The sequence below is a fragment of the Anabas testudineus genome, chromosome 4 (assembly GCF_900324465.2).
Source record: "Anabas testudineus chromosome 4, fAnaTes1.2, whole genome shotgun sequence".
Lineage (NCBI taxonomy): Eukaryota > Metazoa > Chordata > Actinopteri > Anabantiformes > Anabantidae > Anabas > Anabas testudineus.
Genome location: NC_046613.1, coordinates 7,795,850 through 7,811,458, shown reverse-complemented (window position 1 = coordinate 7,811,458; position 15,609 = coordinate 7,795,850). Strand labels below are relative to the sequence as shown.

Genomic DNA, 15,609 nt, shown 5'->3' with positions numbered 1-15,609 from the left:
AGATGCACATTTGACTGCAATCACAGCATGAAGTCTGTGTGGGTAGGTCTTAATTAGACTTGGACATCTGGACACCGGAATTTAATGCCATTTTGCTTTGCAAAATTGATCAAGCTCTGACAGGTTGTGTGGGGATTGGGTGTAAACAGCCCTTTTCAAGTCCATCCACAAATTCTCTATTGGATTGAGATCTGGGATTTGACTCTGCTACTTCAGAACATTCAACTTGTTGTCGGTAAAGAATCTCTGTGTAGCTTTTGCTGTATGCTCTGTGGGATGTTCAGTGCCTTGGAGTTTTTTTTGTATCCATCCCCCGAATTGTGCTTTTGAGGAAAACGACAGACCAGTCTCTCTTCTTCCATTTCTGGTCAAAACCCTGAAATTAGCAGTCTTCAATCAACTCTCAGACTTACTTTTCCGGAACAACCTCAGTGGTCGCTCCACAGAGACAGCACTTGTGACTGTTGTAGAATCCCTACGGGCTGCAAAAGCTGCAAGTAACTCTTCTGTCTTAATTCTATTAGACCTATCTGCAGCCTTTGACACTGTGAACTATCAGATCCTGGTCTCTCTAACTTGGGCATCTCTGGATCAGCTCTAGCCTGGCTTCGGTCTCACTTGTTTGGACAAACCTTCAAGGTTTCCTGGCAGCGGCATGATTCTAACTCTCCTTACCTCTTCACCAGTGTACCACAGGGCTCAGTCCTTGGTTCTCTTCTTTTTTCCGTCTATACTTCCTCTCTAGGCTCTATCATCCAATCACATGGCCTTTCCTATCACTGCTAAGCAGATGACACACCGCTCTCTATTGTCTCATCACGCATCTCTGCCTGTCTCTATCTCTGCTTGGAGAGAAAGACAGCCATCTTCAGCTTAACATCTCCAAGACTGAATTTCTTCCCTTCCACACCTTCGACACAACATCAGTATCTACATTGGATCTGTGGAGATTGTCCTCGCTAAGACGGCCAGAAAACTGTGGGTCATCATCAATAACAAACTGACCTTCACAGAAAAATTGCAATTACAATTGCAATTGCAATGTGTTCAATGCTGCTGATGGGGTTACTAGCATCAACGACCAAACCCTTGCAGATGATCCAAAATGCAGAAGCACGCCTCATTTTCAATCACCCAAAAAGGTTTCATGTCACACCTCTCTTCAGATCTTTGCATTAGTTTCCTGTGGTTGCCAGGATTAAGTTCAAAGTTCTGTCTCCTGCCTACAGAGTGGTCAACTCTACAACTCCAACTTCCTCAACTCAATCATTCCAGTCTACAACCCCTCCAGTCCGCTGCGCTCACCCAGTGAACGACGTCTGGTGGTACCAGCACCACACAGTAGACACCAAGGAAAACTCTTCAGCTCAGTGATCCCACGATGGTGAAATGAGCTGCCAACCTCTGCAAGCTCAGCGACCTCACTTTCAATATTTAAATAACAGAACTCTTCTTCATCTTCCTTTGCACTTAAAAAAACCTTCCTGCTCTTCCTTGTACTTGCGTCTCATGAAGCAGAAACACGTTTAATAGCACTTTTCTGCTTTGATGTTTTCTCCTTGACTTAGATTTTTACACAAAGTAGCAGTGATCGGGGCTGGCCCCTCTGGTCTGACCAGCATAAAGGCTTGTCTGGAAGAAGACATGGTACCAACCTGCTTTGAAAGCAGCAATTATATCGGCGGACTGTGGAAGTTCAAGGCAAGACTCCAGATTAGGAGCAAGTGCTGACAAGCAGTTTGTGTTTATGCTCCAAGCTTTCTGTGTGCCATGTGAGAAACAGTCTTTCTAGCTCTTTATTTGTGTTTTCTATCATTTCAAACTGCAGGAGGTGTCAGAGCCAAACAGGGCTAGTATCTATCGTTCCCTCACCATCAAAACCTCAAAAGAGATGATGTGCTTCAGTGACTTCCCCATTCCTGCTGATTATCCCAACTACATGCACCACTCGAAAATCCTGAAATACTTCAGGATGTATGCAGAACACTTCAAACTGCTGCAACACATTCGCTTGCAGGTAGCAAAATCCAGAAAGTAAAATAGCTCAATACAGTTTTTATATATATAATATTTTAAAATATGTATTATTATGCAATATTTTTCAACTGTATTTATATAGAATAACTTGTTGTTTATCACTTTCATATTTCAGACCTTAGTAAAAAGTGTCAGACAGACACCAGACTTTTCTTGCATTGGTCAGTGGGAAGTGGTGACTGAGAACAGAGATGGACAGGAAGAGAGGCATGTCTTTGATGCAGTTATCTGTTGCTCTGGACATTACACCTACCCTAACCTACCACTCAAGGACTTTCCAGGTAAAGACAGATTTGATATAAGGGTTGATTTCTACATTCTACATGGAAACATTAAGACCACTGTGGGATTGTGGTTTTCTTTTCTTGCTCTTGGCTCCAAAAAACTGAAAGATATCAGCAGACACCGTAACATCATATGTGCAAACATCAGTCTGCTGTGTTGCAGGAATTGATACGTTTGAAGGAAAATACTTCCACAGCTGGGACTACAAGGGCCCCGAAGACATGTACGGGAAGAGAGTGGTGGTGATTGGCATCGGTAACTCAGGAGGTGATATCGCTGTGGAGGGAAGCAGAGTGGCAGAGCAGGTTGGGAAGTCAGTCTGATTGTGATAACTTCTTTTGATACACAGTTGCATTTTGATAATGTAGTTTTTATTCTGGGTCACTGTTCAGGTGTATCTCAGCACTCGTCGCGGTGCCTGGGTCATCCGTCAGGTTTCTGACAACGGCCTGCCAGTGGACATGAAGTACAACACACGTTTTAACTACATCTTGTTCCAGTTGCTGCCCATGAGATTTTTTAACTGGTTTGGTGAGAAAAAGCTCAACGCCATGTATGATCACACCATGTATGCACTCAAACCTAAACACAGGTAGGTGTCACCAGGATCTCCAATAAAGTCTCACATTGTAGCTGAAGTGTGCAGGCTATAAAATCAACCACGTTCAAGCATTACATCTTGTATAATGAACAGAAATGTGCAGTAGGTGTATGAGGATGTTACTTTCCGTCCGTCACTGCATATCTAAATATACCACCTTATCAGGTTGTTCAGTCAGATCCCTGTGATCAATGACGACCTGCCCTTCAAGATTCTGTCTGGTGCGGTCATCGTGAAGTCAAATGTGAAAGAGATCCAAGGCTCCACCGTGGTGTTTGATGATGGCAGCGTTGTGGAAAAAGTTAGTGCTGTGCTTCTTACAACCAAGAATCCTCCTTTACTTTAAACATAATTTCAATGTATCTAACTTAACTCTTGTTCATCACAGGTGGATATCATTGTGTTCGCCACAGGATACAACTATGGTTTTCCTTACTTGCCCAGCAGTGCTGTGTACAAATCTGGGTACCGTGTGGGTCTGTACAAGCACGTTTTTCCTCCCAACTTGGAGCATCCCACCCTGGCTGTCGTGGGTTTCATTCATGCCCATGGAGCCATCATGCCCCAGGCTGAAATGCAGGCCCGGTGGGTCGTCCGTGTCTTCAGAGGTGAGGCAGAATGTCCAGTTTATCAGCTGCTATTAGATACCTGGCATCTAGATATAAAACCTGAATTTACCTGAATGTTAGTAAAATTAGGAGCATCCTGTCTCAAAGTGATGCTGAAAAACTAGTCCATGAATTTGTTACTTCCAGACTGAACTTTTGTAATTCACTATTAATAGTGAGTCTTTTTAAGGCATTTTAACTCCTTAAAAAGCCTCCAGTTAATCCAAAAAGCTGCAGCCAGAGTCCTGAATGGAATTAGCCAGAGATCATATTTCACCCACATTAGCTTCTCTCTATTAGCTCCCTGTAAAATCCAGAATTGAATTTAAAACAATTCATCTCATATTTAAAACACTTAATAATCAGGCTCCATCTTATTTTAAAGAGCTGCCTAGCATCTCTCCTGTGGAACCATCTCCTACTTCCAATTCGGGAGGTGGACACCCTCTCTACATTTAAGACTAGACTTAAAACTTACCTCTTTTATCTGGAAGTTGAGTTGTGGCAACTGGACTTTCTTTTGTTAGCTTGAAACGTTTCGCTACTCATCCAAGTAGCTTCTTCAGTCTGAAGATAGTTGGTTAGAGGCCACAAATTTATGCTCAAGGTTTGGTTTCACTCCACCCCTTGGCCTGAATATGCTCGTTAGGTGAAACAAATGATGGGGCAGATGTGAAGGATGCAATAGTCACACCAATTCAAATGCTACCACTGCATGTCATTAACTTTGTGTCTCCCTCTCTCCTCTCTAATCTGCAGGTATCCTCAGACTTTGTGCTGTATATCTCCAGACGGCAGTTTCCTGCTTGTTGTTGTTTTCTCTCTTCTCTTTCCACTCACCCCAACCGGTCAAGGCAGATGGCCGCCCACCCTCAGCCTGGCTCTGCAGGAGGTTTCTTCCGTTAAAGGGAGTTTGTCCTCTCCGCTGTCTCCTAGTGCTGCTCAAGTGGGATTGTTGGGTTTTCTTTATAATTCTGTATAATGTTACATTTGTAAGGTCTTAAACCTTATACTGTAAAGTGATTTGAGATTACATCATTGAATTGAATTGAATTGAATTGAATTGAATTGAATTGAATCAATATGTCTCAAGCACATTCTTTCTTCTTCAGGATATAAAAAACTTCCCTCAAACCAGGCAATGATCAAGGCTATTGAGAACGACACAAAGAACATTGAGAAAAAGTAAAGCCCTCTGTACTTTATTAATGTTATATTCAACATTGTTATAATTTTACACCTATCAAGCACATTAGTAATCATTTTTAAAATGGCATCAATACATGTTTTGTTTTGTTTTTTCTTGAACACCATATAAATGTGTTGTACAATGTTAGTTTACAGTTTCCTATTTTGCAGAGAAGCTTTCATATAAGTGAATAAACAACATGTTTATTTGAAAATAGTTTTTTGGCTCTTTGGAAGAATTTCCATAAACTACATCACGCTCTTCCTACAGAATAATCCTCTGCACCGTCCATCAATATGCTCGGATTTTCCTAAAACTCATATATATATAAAATTAGTAGTGATCGAGGCTGGCCCCTCTGGTCTGACCAGCATGAAGGCTTGTCTGGATGAAGGCATGGTACCAACCTGCTTTGAAAGCAGCGATGACATCGGTGGACTGTGGAAGTTTAAGGCAAGACTTTTCTCTGGAAAAATGTCTGGGAACATTTGTCCCACTTTTAATAGTGGTTCATATAACATTTGATAAATAGGCCTTTTCAGTTTTAACATAATTTCTTAGCATCTGATCTTCAAAATGTACATTTCTGCAGGAGGTGTAAGAGACAAACAGGGCTAGTATCGTTCCCTCACCATCAACATCTCTGTACAGTAATCTTCAAATCAAAAACAAGAGCATTGTCTCTGTTGCCCTCTGCTGTCCATCACTACATCCGGTTCTTCAGTCAGATCCCAGTGGTCAACGATGACCTGCCTTTCAAGATTCTGTCTCCGAAATCCGAGGCTCCAGTGTGGTGTTTGATGATGGCAGCATTGTTGAAAACGTCTGATCTCTAAATCTTTCTAAATCAATGCGTATGTACTACACCCTTACCTTTCAGTGATTTAATATCAATTCAGAATTCTCTTCTTCTCTTCCTCTTTGTTACAGGCAGATATGATTGTTTTTTCCACAGGGTACAACTATGATTTTCCTTACTTGCAAAACAATGTCATTTACAAGTCTGGGCACGTGTGGGTCTGTACAAAGCACGTCTTGCCCCCAAATCTGGAGCATCCCACTCTGGCTATTGTGGGTTTATCCATTCTGATGGAGCCATCATGCCTCAGGCTGAAATGCAGGCTCGATGGGTCACACGTGTCTTCAAAGGTGAGGAAAATTAAATTCCTGAATTATTGGTTTGTAATTTAGATTAATAATTAAACATTAGATGGACACAGTATCACAAGCACTCTTCCAAATTCCACCTACTTCATTTAATTCAGAGGACTCCAAACTGAACTTTAGACAAAGTCATGCCACTTGGCTTTGGGTAAATACTGCTTAACTTGGCAGCTTCCTTTTTTTGCACTCAATAAAAAAATAGAAAAGAAAGTGTGCTGTGATCGCTCCACTTCACAGACAAAACTGACACATGCAAATCAAGGTAAGAAATATAAATACACTTATTATGGAAAATTCATCAGCAGATGGCTAATGGTTTTACTGCCTATGTTTAGTTAGCAAGTGTTTTAGTGAGATGTTATAATTATGTGCATATTGTTAAACTGCAACGTGACTGAGATCAAACAAGAAAATTCGCTTTTTAAAGATGTGCAATAGTTTGTGAATAGTTCTTTGTAGACCGACAGTTTTACAACCAGAAGCATAGATGATATCTTTCATGTTTTATTTAAAATTCTTACTAAAGTATTTTGTATGATATTGGCTGAAAAACAGAGTCCGCCTTATTACTTACACATGATCACTGTTTTTTAGTTTTTGGCACAGTTTGTGTAATAAAGTGACTATAAAATGTTTTCACCCCCTTGGATTTTTCATCCTTGACATTATAAATCATTGTCAATAAAAGTTGGCAACTTTGACAAAACAAATCAGAAAAATACCTCATTAATGTCAAAGTGAAAACAGGTTTCTACAAAGTAATGTCAATTAAATAAAAATATATAAGGTGAAATCAGTGTTTGTATTAATATGAACCCCCTTCAGGTCAGTATTTAGTAGATACACCTTTGGCTGTGATCACAGCATGAAGTCTGTGTGGATAGGTCTTAATTAGACTTGGACACCTGGACACTGGAATCAAGTGCATCCACAAATACTCTATTGGATTGAGGTCTGGGCTTTGACTTCAGAATATTCACCCTTTTGTCTGTAAACTATTTCTGTGTAGCTTTCGCTGTATGCTTCGGGTCATTGTCTTGCTGGAAAACAAATCTTCTCCCAAGCTGTAGTTGTCTTTTTGACTGAATAAGATTGTCCTCCAGGATTGTCATATATTATGCTAGATTCATCTTACCCTCTACCTTAACAAGCCTTCTAGGGCCGGCTGCCTAGAAGCATCCCCACAGCATAATGCTTCCCCCACCGTGTTTCACAGTGGGGATGGTGTGTTTGTGGTGATGTGCAGTCTTTGGCCTGCGCCAAACACAGCATCTTGTCTGATGGACAAAAAGCACCATTTTGGTCCCATCAGACCAAAGAACCGTCTTCCACTGGACCATGGAGTCTTTCACATGCCTATTGGCGAACTCAAGTCGTGATTTTTTTCTTCAGCAGTGGCTTTCACCTTGCAACTCTCCCATAAAGCTTTGACTGGTGAAGAAGCCGGGCAACATTTCTTGTATGTACAGTCTCTCCTATGTCAGTTGCTGAAGCTTGTAACTCCCTCAGAGTAGTCATCGTTGTGTTTGTGGCCTCTCTCACTAGTCTTCTTGGACAGTCACTCAGTTTGTGTGGACAGCCTGTCCTAGGCAAATTTAGACATGTCACTTATTCCTTTCACTTCTTGATGACATTCAGTGCCTTGGAGATTTTTTTGTATCCATCCCCTGACTTATGCTCTCGAATTACCTGTTTTCTGGGTTGCTGGGAGTATTCTTTTGTTTTCATGGTGTAATGGTAACCAGGAATACCAAATAACCAGTGACTGGACCTTCCAGAAACAAGGGTCTTTATACCGCAATCACTTGAGACACATTCACTGCACTCGGGTGATCCCCATCTCTTTGTCGTGGGACCACTAGCACCAAATATCTGGACCACTGTTGGATAATGTCAGTCATTTTAAAGGGGGTGAATATTAACACTTTACCCTGTGGAACTGCCACTCTGCGGTGAACAAGGCTGACTTTATTCCAGTTTTTGCCACACACTGAGCTGTTCAGCTGCTTGCACTTATGGAGACCTGGATTACACTGCAGAACACAGCCATCCCAGCTGCGCTCTCCACTGGCTTTGCCTTCTTTCACACTCCTTGCCCATCAGGTCGGGTGGGTAGGACTGGACTTTTCGTAACCGAGACCTGGAAGTTTTCCATGTTTGGAACCCTTCAACAATCTGTCTTCGTCGGAATATCATGCCATTAGGATTATGTCACCGATCACCCACGGCATTGTGATCTACTGACCACCGGGCCATTCTGTGATGACCTTGATATGCTGTTGTGCCAGGTCCCTGAAGATGGCATTCCTCTTATCATCTTAAGAGACCTCATCATCCACCTGAACAAACCCCAGGCGGCTGACGTGCTCGCTCTTCTGAACACGTTTGACCTGAGACTGGTCTCCACTCCTCCAACCCACAAAGCTGGCAACAACCTGGACCTTGTTCTGATCTGGAATTGCACTGGGGACAACATCTCTGTTGCTCCTCTGCATCTATCAGATCACTTCTTCATTTAGCTCACAGTCTTCATCGAATTGCCCAACCACCTGCTCTCTGGATTTAATCCCCGCTGCTCTTCTTCAAGCTGTTGCACCAACACTAATACACAGATCCTCAACACTTCTCTCACAACAAGCACCTTGCCCACCTCGTTCAAGCAGGCCCAGATTACTCCACTGTTAAAGAAGCCTTTTCTTGATCCCTCCCTCGTGAAGAACTACAGACTACAGTTTCTCTTCTTCCATATGTGGCCAAAACCCCAGAATGAGTCTTCAATCAACTCTCAGACTTTCTTTCCCGGAACAACCTCCTTGATGTCAATCAGTCTGGCTTCAAAAGTGGTCACTCCACAGAGACAGCACTTGTGACTGTTGTAGAATCCCTATGGGCTGCAAAAGCTGCAGGTAACTCTTCTGTCTTAATTCTATTAGACCTATCTGCAGCCTTTGACACTGTAAACCATCAAATCCTTAAGACTGGTCTCTCTGACTTGGGCATCTCTGGATCAGCTCTAGCCTGGCTTCGGTCTTACTTGTCTGGACAAACTCTCCTAACCTCTCCACCGGTGTACCGTCAGGCTCAGTCCTTGGTTCTCTTCTTTTTTCCTATCTATCTATACTTCTTCTCTGGGCTCTATCATCCTTTCACATTGCTTTTCCTATCACTGCTATGCGGATGACACACAGCTCGTTCTGTCCTTTCCGCCAGATGACTCTACTGTCGTGTCACGCATCTCTGCTTAGATGAGAGAATAACATCTTCAGCTTAACAGCTCCAAGTCTCCAAGGTGTTTCATGTCACACCTCTCTTCATATCTCTGCATTGGCTTCCTGTGGTTGCCAGGATTAAGTTCAAAGCTCTGTCTCTTGCCTACAGAGTGGTCTACTCTACTGTTCCAACTTACCTCAATCATTCCAGTCTAAAACCCCTTCAGTCCACTGCTTTCGGCCAGTGAACGACGTCTGGTGGTACCAGCACCACACAGTAGACACCAAGGAAAACTCTTCAGCTCAGTGATCCCACGATGGTGGAATGAGCTGCCAAACTCTGCAAGCTCAGCGACCTCACTTTCAATATTTGAATAACAGAACTCTTCTTCATCTTCCTTTGCACTTGCAAAAGAAAAAACCTTCCTGCTCTTCCTTGTACTTGCGTCTCATGAAGCAGAAACACGTTGATAGCACTTTGCTTTGATGTTTTTCTCCTTGACTTAGATTTTTGCTTGTCTTGTTCCTCACTTGTAAGTCGCTTTGTGTAAAAGCGTCAAGTGCCAAATGACTAAGTGAAAATGTATTAATGCAAACACTGATTTCACCTGACATATTTTTATTTAATTGACATTACTTTGTAGATACCTGTTTTCACTTTGACATTAATGAGGTATTTTTCTGAAATATTTTTGTAAAAGTCGCCAACTTTTATCAACCATGATTGATTTATGATGTCAATAAAAGGATGAAACTTTCAAGGGGGTGAAAACGTTTTATAGGCACCGTATATATAGTGCAGGTTCCAGCCACATTAGGATGCAGCAGGACAGTACATGCACTAATCATGTTGTAAAATACACAACATTAATCTGGGTCATGCACTGGATGGGACAATTGCACATCTGGAAATATCCACTCGAAACTGATTCTACAGATTATTTTACAGAAATAATTCTGAACATAATTAGTTTTCTTGTTATAGCTCCATCATGGTGCACAAAGTAGCAGTGATCGGGGCTGGCCTTTCTGGTCTGACCAGCATGAAGGCTTGTCTGGAAGAAGGCATGGTACCAACCTGCTTTGAAAGCAGCGATGACATCGGTGGACTGTGGAAGTTCAAGGCAAGACTCCAGATTAGGAGCAAGTGCTGACAAGCAGTTTGTGTTTATGCTCCAAGCTTTCTGTGTGCCATGTGAGAAACAATCTATCTCGCTCTTTATTTGTGTTTTTTATCATTTCAAACTGCAGGAGGTGTCAGAGCCAAACAGGGCTAGTATCTATCGTTCCCTCACCATCAACACCTCCAAAGAGATGATGTGCTAAGTTGACTTCCCCATTCCTGCTGATTATCCCAACTACATGCACCACTCGAAAATCCTGAAATACTTCAGGATGTATGCAGAACACTTCAAACTGCTGCAACACATTCGCTTGCAGGTAGGAAAACCCAGAAAGTAAAATAGCTCAATACAGTTTTTATATATATAATATTTTAAAATATGTATTATTATGCAATATTTTTCAACTGTATTTATATAGAATAACTTGTTGTTTATCACTTTCATATTTCAGACCTTAGTAAAAAGTGTCAGACAGACACCAGACTTTTCTCGCACTGGTCAGTGGGAAGTGGTGACTGAGAACAGAGATGGACAGGAAGAGAGGCATGTCTTTGATGCAGTTATCTGTTGCACCGGTCACTTCAACTACCCTAACCTGCCACTCAAGGACTTTCCAGGTAAAGACAGATTTGACATAAGGGTTGATTTCTACATTCTACATGGAAACATTAAGACCACTGTGGGATTGTGGTTTTCTTTTCTTGCTCTTGGCTCCAAAAAACACAAAGATATCAGCAGGCACCGTAACATCATATGTGCAAACATCAGTCTGCTGTGTTGCAGGAATTGATACGTTTGAAGGAAAATACTTCCACAGCTGGGACTACAAGGGCCCCGAAGACATGTACGGGAAGAGAGTGGTGGTGATTGGCATCGGTAACTCAGGAGGTGATATCGCTGTGGAGGGAAGCAGAGTGGCAGAGCAGGTTGGGAAGTCAGTCTGATTGTGATAACTTCTTTTCATACACAGTTGCATTTTGATAATGTAGGTTTTTATTCTGTGTCACTGTTCAGGTGTATCTCAGCACTCGTCGCGGTGCCTGGGTCATCCGTCAGGTTTCTGACAACGGACTGCCAGTGGACATAAAGTACAAAACACGTTTTATCTACATTTTGTTCCAGTTGCTGCCAATGAGATTTTTTAACTGGTTTGGTGAGAAAAAGCTCAACGCCATGTATGATCACACCATGTATGCGCTCAAACCTAAACACAGGTAGGTGTCACCAGGACCTCCAATAAAGTCTCACATTGTAGCTGAAGTGTGCAGGCTATAAAATCAACCACATTGAAGCATTACATCTTGTATAATAAACAGAAATGTGCAGTAGGTGTATGAGGATGTTACTTTCCGTCCGTCACTGCATATCTAAATATACCACCTTATCAGGTTGTTCAGTCAGATCCCTGTGATCAATGACGACCTGCCCTTCAAGATTCTGTCTGGTGCGGTCATCGTGAAGTCAAATGTGAAGGAGATCCAAGGCTCCACCGTGGTGTTTGATGATGGCAGCGTTGTGGAAAAAGTTAGTGCTGTGCTTCTCATAACCAAGAATCCTCCTTTACTTTAAACATAATTTCAACGTGTCTAACTTGACTCTTCTTCATCACAGGTGGATATCATTGTGTTCGCCACAGGATACAACTATGGTTTTCCTTACTTGCCCAGCAGTGCTGTGTACAAATCTGGGTACCGTGTGGGTCTGTACAAGCACGTTTTTCCTCCCAACTTGGAGCATCCCACCCTGGCTGTCGTGGGTTTCATTCATGCCCTTGGAGCCATCCTCACTCAGGCTGAAATGCAGGCCCGCTGGGTCGTCCGTGTCTTCAGAGGTGAGGCAGAATGTCCAGTTTATCAGCTGCTATTAAATACCTGACATCTATATATGAAACCTGAAGAAACAAATTGATTAATCAAACTTCAGGCATGCTAAAAATACATAAAGGCCTGGATGTCCTCTTGATGATTTTCTTACCCTAAATTCAGACAAGACAGAGGTTATTTTATTTGGTCCTAACTTAATAGTTTGTCCCAAAAACTTCCTAAAAAGCCTCCAGTTAATCCAAAAAGCTGCAGCCAGAGTCCTGACTGGAATTAGTAAGAGAGATCATATTTCACCTACATTAGCTTCTCTCCATTAGCTCTCTGTAAAATCCAGAATTGAATTTAAAACACTTTATCTCACTTATAAATCACTTAATAATCAAGCTCCATCTTATCTTAAAGTTCCCAGCAGAACTCTCCGTTCTCAGACTGCAGGTTTACTTGTGGTTCATAGAGTTTATAAAAGTAGAATGAGAGGCAGAGACTCTGGCTATCAAGCTAAAGTCTCTTAGCTTTAGCTAACTAGCTCCTTCAAGACTAGACTTAAAACTTACCTCTTTTATCTGGAAGTTGAGTCGTGGCAACTGGACTTTCTTTTGTTAGCTTGAAACGTTTCGCTACTCATCCAAGTAGCTTCTTCAGTCTGAAGATAGTTGGTTAGAGGCCACAAATTTATGCTCAAGGTTTGGTTTCACTCCACCCCTTGGCCTGAATATGCTCGTTAGGTGAAACAAATGATGGGGCAGATGTGAAGGATGCAATAGTCACACCTATTCAAATGCTACCACTGCATGTCATTAACTTTGTGTCTCCCTCTCTCCTCTCTAATCTGCAGGTATCCTCAGACTTTGTGCTGTATATCTCCAGACGGCAGTTTCCTGCTTGTTGTTGTTTTCTTTCCTCTTTCCACTCACCCCAAACTGGTCAAGGCAGATGGCCGCCCACCCTGAGCCTGGCTCTACTGGAGGTTTCTTCCGTTAAAGGGAGTTTGTCCTCTCCACTGTCTCCTAGAGCTGCTCAAGTGGGATTGTTGGGTTTTCTTTATAATTCTGTATAATGTTACATTTGTAAGGTCTTAAACCTTATACTGTAAAGTGATTTGAGATTACATCATTGAATTGAATTGAATTGAATTGAACTGAATTGAATCAATATGTCTCAAGCACATTCTTTCTTCTTCAGGATATAAAAAACTTCCCTCAAACCAGGCAATGATCAAGGCTATTGAGAACGACACAAAGAGCATTGACAAAAAGTAAAGCCCTCTGTACTTTATTAATGTTACAATTAACATTGTTATATTTTTACACCTATCAAGCACATTGGTAATCATTTTTAAAATGGCATCAATAGATTTTTTTGTCTTGAACACCATATAAAGGTGTTGTACAATATTAGTTAACAGTTTCCTATGCTACATGTTATATTCATCCTGCACATACTATATTAAATCATTCATTTCCAGTGTATTTTCTTCACAGCTACATTGTGTCAAAGTTGACACCCCTGCAAGTGGACTTTGTTTCCTACATGGACGACTTAGCTGGGGAGATCGGAGTGCGTCCATGTCTCCTCTGGCTGTTCTTCACAGACTACCCACTATTTAAAAGGGTTTTTTGGGGACCTGTCACAGCCTATCAATATCGTTTAATGGGACCAGGGAAGTGGGAGGGAGCCCGTTCAGCAATCTTCACTCAGTTCGATCGCATGTACCAGCCCCTAAAAACCAGACAGGTCTTTCATGAATGTTGTTTCTTCTCCATTCTAGTTCCACAGTACAGCTTTATCTGAACATGAAGTACTCTACGCAAATGTAAACACGTTACTTCATTTCTTCCAGCCTGCGGAACAAGAGACCTCTGTTGCTACCGGCTTGATTAAACTGAGTCTGACCATCATGGCTGGAGGAGCTGCTGTCTACTACGTCCGTGTTCACCACCCGACTGCCATCCCCTCCCTGCTGTCCAAAATCCATCCACAAACAGTGTGAACATGCTGACAAGAGAAGTCTGAAACATTCAATCCAAGAACCATATCTACTGTTTCGGTGCAAGATACTAAATCCTTGTTTGTGGGATACGTAGGCTGTAGGTGTACCAGCTTCCCTTTTATCACTAATATACATACGCAGCAGTTTATCAGTTATTAAGCTTCCTGACCTCTACAGTCTTACAGTGCTTTATGCTGAAAGTTTCTATGGTGGAACATAAAGTTTGCAGTGGATGTAAATGACTTTAGCAAAACAGTTGTATATGTAGACAGCTGGTAGAAAATAGAGTAACTGAATGTGTGGAAGTGCCTTTTTATAAGTTTGTTACTTCTTTGTTGTCTGTTTGTCTACATTGACCAGATCTCTAAAGTAAAAGTTCACCAGTTCTTCAATGTCCATATTAAGATGGCCGAGTGTCCATTTGAAGAGGTGTTATTTGCTGTCATGATCTCCTGTTCTGCATCACTACACCCTTTCCCAAACCCTTTCAGTGGAAATGATGGGGAACAACATCTACTATCCTTGTTCCATGTAACACTGAAAGTAATCAAAGTATTTTTAGCATAAAATGTCCTCTTTGTCTTTCCCTGAAAAATATCCCTCTGTTAAGTTTCAATGCAGGAAAATTAACAAAAGACAGAATTTTGTATAAAATCTTTGAAAGATATCCACTAAATGTGACTAATTTTGATGACTGACAACTCAAATCAACTTCAAATGAACTTTTGAATACATGTGTAACTATGAATGCGAAGTGCTGTTGTGTGACTAAAACAATAAACCAGCAAGATCTCTTATTTTAAAAAAGCCATCTGATATTACATGGGTGACACCAACACATTTTGCACGGAAGCTTTCATAAAAGTGAATAAACAACATGTTTATTTAAAAATATTTTTTTTGGCTCTTTGGAAGATTATGCATGAACTACATCACCCTGAGCAACAATTGACCTGAACAAACAGTGTTTTTAGTTTAATCAAACAAAGTTTAGACAACCTGGGTGACATTTAAATTAAAATAATTGGTGAAATCACAACAATAATTTAGTCTCACCATCTTCAGCTTCACCTCAGTCAACTACAACATTATAAAGCTGCTAATGCACTGACACATTATTAGTAGTAGATGTCGTTTCTAATCATTCACAGGATTTCAGTACTTTACTTTTATCTTTTACCTGTGGTTCACGCATGGACACAAATGATGAATGAACCTCAGATTAGAGTACGGTGTCAATGAAATGTCTGAATTTTATTGTCAATTGGGAGGGTTAGACTGATGGGGACCAAACAGGTAAGTACAAAAAGGATAATTTATTAACAAAATTGAGGGAACAACAAAAGCATAAACAGACATGCAAAGTGACAAGGGAAAACTCTGCAAAGGCGCAGGCAAAATACAAATTAACAAACTAAAACACACAAAGAACCGAATAACCAAACTGAGGACAATAAAACACAAATTCACTGAATAGGAAATACAAAGTAACAAACAAAAACAAACAGACAAACAGACAAACCAAACAGTACAAAGTATCAACAAAAAGGCACTGCAAATGGCAGACATAAAGAAATGC

General features: G+C 41.3%; 1 protein-coding gene across 2 annotated transcripts; it reads left to right on the top strand.

The window, feature by feature from the left end:
• The first annotated feature begins 1,622 nt into the window (after positions 1–1,622).
• On the top strand, positions 1,623–14,482 carry LOC113152360 (dimethylaniline monooxygenase [N-oxide-forming] 5-like). Of its 2 annotated transcripts, none has more exons than XM_026345568.1 (10): positions 1,623–1,701; positions 1,829–2,017; positions 2,153–2,318; positions 2,485–2,627; positions 2,715–2,914; positions 3,089–3,224; positions 3,312–3,531; positions 4,644–4,716; positions 13,522–13,774; positions 13,881–14,482. In XM_026345568.1, the coding sequence occupies exons 1-10, from the start codon at positions 1,645–1,647 to the stop codon at positions 14,028–14,030; spliced, it is 1,587 nt and encodes a 528-aa protein (XP_026201353.1). In that variant the 5' UTR covers positions 1,623–1,644; the 3' UTR covers positions 14,031–14,482. The 2 variants fall into 2 exon arrangements, with proteins under 2 accessions (XP_026201353.1, XP_026201354.1); XM_026345569.1 differs by having other exon boundaries at positions 1,700–1,720.
• The last annotated feature ends 1,127 nt before the right edge of the window (positions 14,483–15,609 follow it).